This window comes from Podarcis tiliguerta (assembly GCF_965153285.1).
Source record: "Podarcis tiliguerta genome assembly, chromosome: 11".
NCBI classification, from domain to species: Eukaryota; Metazoa; Chordata; class Lepidosauria; order Squamata; family Lacertidae; genus Podarcis; species Podarcis tiliguerta.
In genome coordinates, this window is record NC_139544.1 from 1,013,506 (window position 1) to 1,017,179 (window position 3,674).

The following is a 3,674-nucleotide window of genomic DNA, read 5'->3' on the forward strand; positions in this document are numbered from 1 at the left end:
AACTATATAGGTCCCTGACCATTTACAAAGATTAAAACCACTGAATGAGACCTGAAATCCAAAGGTGACTAACACAGATGATATGCTATCAAAGTTACCTGTCCCAATCTGCCAGATCCAGTCAGCAATCTGGACCATGGAAGTTTCTCTATGCCAGGTACAACGTGACACAAAAATGAACTCTACTGGCTGCCTGTTCAAGATTTTAAGTCAAGGAATAAAAGTGCGAAGTGCTGATGAGTACTAATGCCATCAACTTTGGGACTACTTTAGGATATTGTTAATTGACTCATTAGTAAGCTTTCTGTTCTCAGAATGGAGCCTTAGCAGCTGCTTTGCATGCAGACAGTGCCAGATCCAACTCTGGCATCTCCAGTAGAACTAGCAAAGATTTGTCACCTGGAAGCTTGGAGAACCTCCACCAAACAGTGTTGACAATCCAGAGCAAGATGAATAATGGTCTGACTATATAGAGGAATAAGGTAGCTTCCTACATTCTAGAGCAGGCTTCCTCAACCTCGGCCCTCCAGAAGTTTTTGGCCTGCAACTCCCGTGATCCCTAGCTAGCAGGACCAGTGGTCAGGGATGCTGGGAATTGTAGTCTCAAAACGTACGGAGGGCTGAGGTTGAGGAAGCCCGTTCTAGAGTCTGGCCCAGTTACAAAGTCTACCCGCTGCTGATACAGGAAGTGCAAGAGGGTGTTCTCTTTTCCAATAAGTTCTACAAGGAGATTTAAGAATCTGAGAACGGGTCCTTATTCTAAATTTTCACTTTATAGCAACCTGTATTATAAACCCTGTAAGGATGACACTGTAAAAAGTAGCCGTCTCTTCAAAATAATAGACCCAGGGGCAGAGAATGGGGTGCGGTGCGGGTGGGCCACCCCAGGTATCACCACTGAGGAGGGTGACAAAATGCCAGGCGGCACTCACCACGGGGCCTGCAGGTGGTTTGGGTGCCTGCAGGTTCCGCGCTGTCCCAAACGGTCTGCCCACCGCCTCCCCCTCAGCTGTAGGGCGGCTGAGGGGGAGGAAGCAGGCAGACTGCTTGGGGCGTCCTGCCCTGACTGGCCCCGCTCCTGGGCGCAGGGTAAGCGCGCCACCCCAGGCGCTCAATCAGCTTACTCCACCGCTGAAGAGACCTACACATATCTAACAGATGCATAATGCCGCCATCTAATTCTCAGTGCTACTTCACACATTACTAAGAACGCATTTCTGATTGTCTATCATCTGCCTATGCAGCTATCATCATAACACACAGAAGACATTTATCTAAAAATGTGCCAATCAGAGCTCCCAATTGTGCATTTTTACTGCCTGCTTCCAGAGATATGACTCCCCTCCACATGTCATGGTGGTCCCTATGGAGACACAGATGGAGAAAAAGAACACATATTTCCTTTAATATGTGGTGGGCCTGTAGTAATTATCAAATATTTTAAAAAGTGGAGAATGTGTTGCATGCTTTTATTATTTTTAACAGCATTCTGAATTTGTTCAGCGTGTTGACCTCAATAATTGTCATCTTTGAAACTGAGGTTGACCTCAATAATTGTCATCTTTCATCTTTGAAAATATTTTCTTATACATTAATCAAATTCCAGAGCAAAATTTAAAAGTTGAGACCTTAGGAGCTAAACACCCATCTATCTATACCTGAAGGAGCATCTCCACCCCCATCGTTCTGCCCAGACACTGAGGTCCAGTTCTGAGGGACTTCTGGCGGTTCCCTCGCTATGAGAAGCCAAGTTAGAGGGAACCAGGCAGAGGGCCTTCTTGGTAGTGGCACCTGGCCTGTGGAACGCCTTCCCACCAGATGTCAAAGACAAAAACAACCACCGGACATTTAGAAGGCATCTGAAGGCAGCTTCATTTAGAAGGCAAACTTCAGGGAAGTTTTTAATGTGTGACATTTTAATGTATTTTTAATTTTTGTTGGAAGCCGCCCAGAGTGGCTGGGGAAACCCAGCCAGATGGGTGGGGTACAAATAATAAATTATCATCATCATCACCACCCCAGATCTGAAATGGGATCTTACACAAGTTATTCTAACTGGTAAAAGACATCCATGCTAATGATCCAGAGGGTCCCCCCCTTCTTCTCTCCCAATTTGCCCATTTTGGCTAATGATTCATAGAATTGTGGAGTTGGAAGGGCAGAAATCTCAGCTAGATCACCCACGACAGAGGCCATCATGACACGAAAAAACTATCTGAAATCCCATGAAGAGAGGGATACTGCCAAAGTACATTAACGCCGAACCATTAAAACTGGAAATGTGCTTTAGAGACCAACACTGCAATCTTCTTCTTCTTCGGGCAGAAGCACTGGCAAATCTCCGCGGCGGAGCGCCTTCTTCGCTCGCGCTGTCTAACAAGAGGCAGGCGAGGCTTGGAAGGGAAAGCTGCCACACGCTTTGAAACCAGGTAGGCAGAGAACTGAACCTGCGCCCCCCCCCCCCGCTTAGACTCCGAAAGCGGCGGCTCTCTGGGCTGCATCGCCGAGGAGGTTCTATATTCTCCGGCTGAGCTTCAGGGGACTCTCGGCTCCCCGCGGCCAACGCCGTTCCCTCCCGGGAGGGCAGGCGGGGGGGGGTGCCGGAGGCGCGAGGGCCGGACTCACATGTGGGGGTTGCGCTGGAAGGCGTTGCGCAGGTCCTTCAGCACGCGCTGCACCAGCACCGCCACCTCCTCCGGGGACTCGGCCATGGCGGGCCGCCTCGGCCTCCTTCTTCTCGGCTCTCGCGCGGGGGCAGAGGCGGGCCGGGAAAGCCGAGCGCATCCGGGTCAGCGGCGCCGCGGGGCGGAGCGCCGAGCTCGGGGAAGCCGGGAGGGAGCGCGACGCCGCGGTCGCTCCGCCAGAGCCTGGCGGCGGGAATGGGCGCCTCGTCGCCGTCCTGGAAATCACAGCCAGTGGTGCCAGGCGCAATCTTGCCCATTCTGTTTCAGAGCAATACATTTCAATGTGCTTACTGGGGGAAAGTTGGCATTAGCATGCTAAAGTCCTTCACAATGTACCCTGGAATTGAGTTGGGGATGGGGGTTTATTTAATTTTTTAATTTTGTATACTACGAATCCATATAATTCAGGGCGCTTCACGAGATAAATTATGAACAGTTCCATCTGGGGGAAGAATCTTTGTCATTGTCTGTCTGGCCGACACCGCCCATGATGAAGGCATCTCCTTGTACAACGGAAGACTGCGCCGGGAGGAGTTGTAGGGCAAACAGAGATCTACTGTAGCTGCCCGGACACCCAGTGATCCCTTCAAGCGACTGGACAGGTGAAAGCATCCTCTTACTCACGTGACGCTCAGGGAATCCCCTTACACACAAGGAGTTAATTTAGTCCGAAATGCTGCATCCCTTTGAGCCCTACATCCAGCAACCTTTGTATAGCAATGAAGCGATCGACACAACAGTGCCTCTGTGCATGTGCAGAGTGAATTTCATTCGCCACAACCAGCCTGGGATGCGCGCGGGCTTCTCACGCAAAGGGTGTTTTTACCAAGTATTCCTACCACACCGAGGTGCTTATAGCCCAACGGGGTTTGCCGGGGCTCTGCTAGGGCCTTTGCCCCTTCCCCTGCCCTGAGTCGGCCGCGGAAGAAACGCCGCGGAAGAAAAAGTTCCGGTCTCGGGGCGGAGCGATCGCGAAGCCTCTGCGGTTGC

At 50.9% G+C, this 3,674-nt stretch overlaps 1 protein-coding gene across 1 annotated transcript in view; it reads right to left on the reverse strand.

Moving 5' to 3' along the window:
- The window catches only part of PTAR1 (protein prenyltransferase alpha subunit repeat containing 1), a 41,983-nt gene extending 39,224 nt beyond the window's left edge, over window positions 1-2,759 (reverse strand). Inside the window, exon 1 of the mRNA XM_083403530.1 lies at window positions 2,626-2,759. Coding sequence (XP_083259656.1) covers window positions 2,626-2,711 — 86 coding nt within the window. The 5' untranslated portion in view covers window positions 2,712-2,759. The remainder of the gene's footprint in view (window positions 1-2,625) is intronic.
- Between the last annotated feature and the right edge of the window lie 915 nt (window positions 2,760-3,674).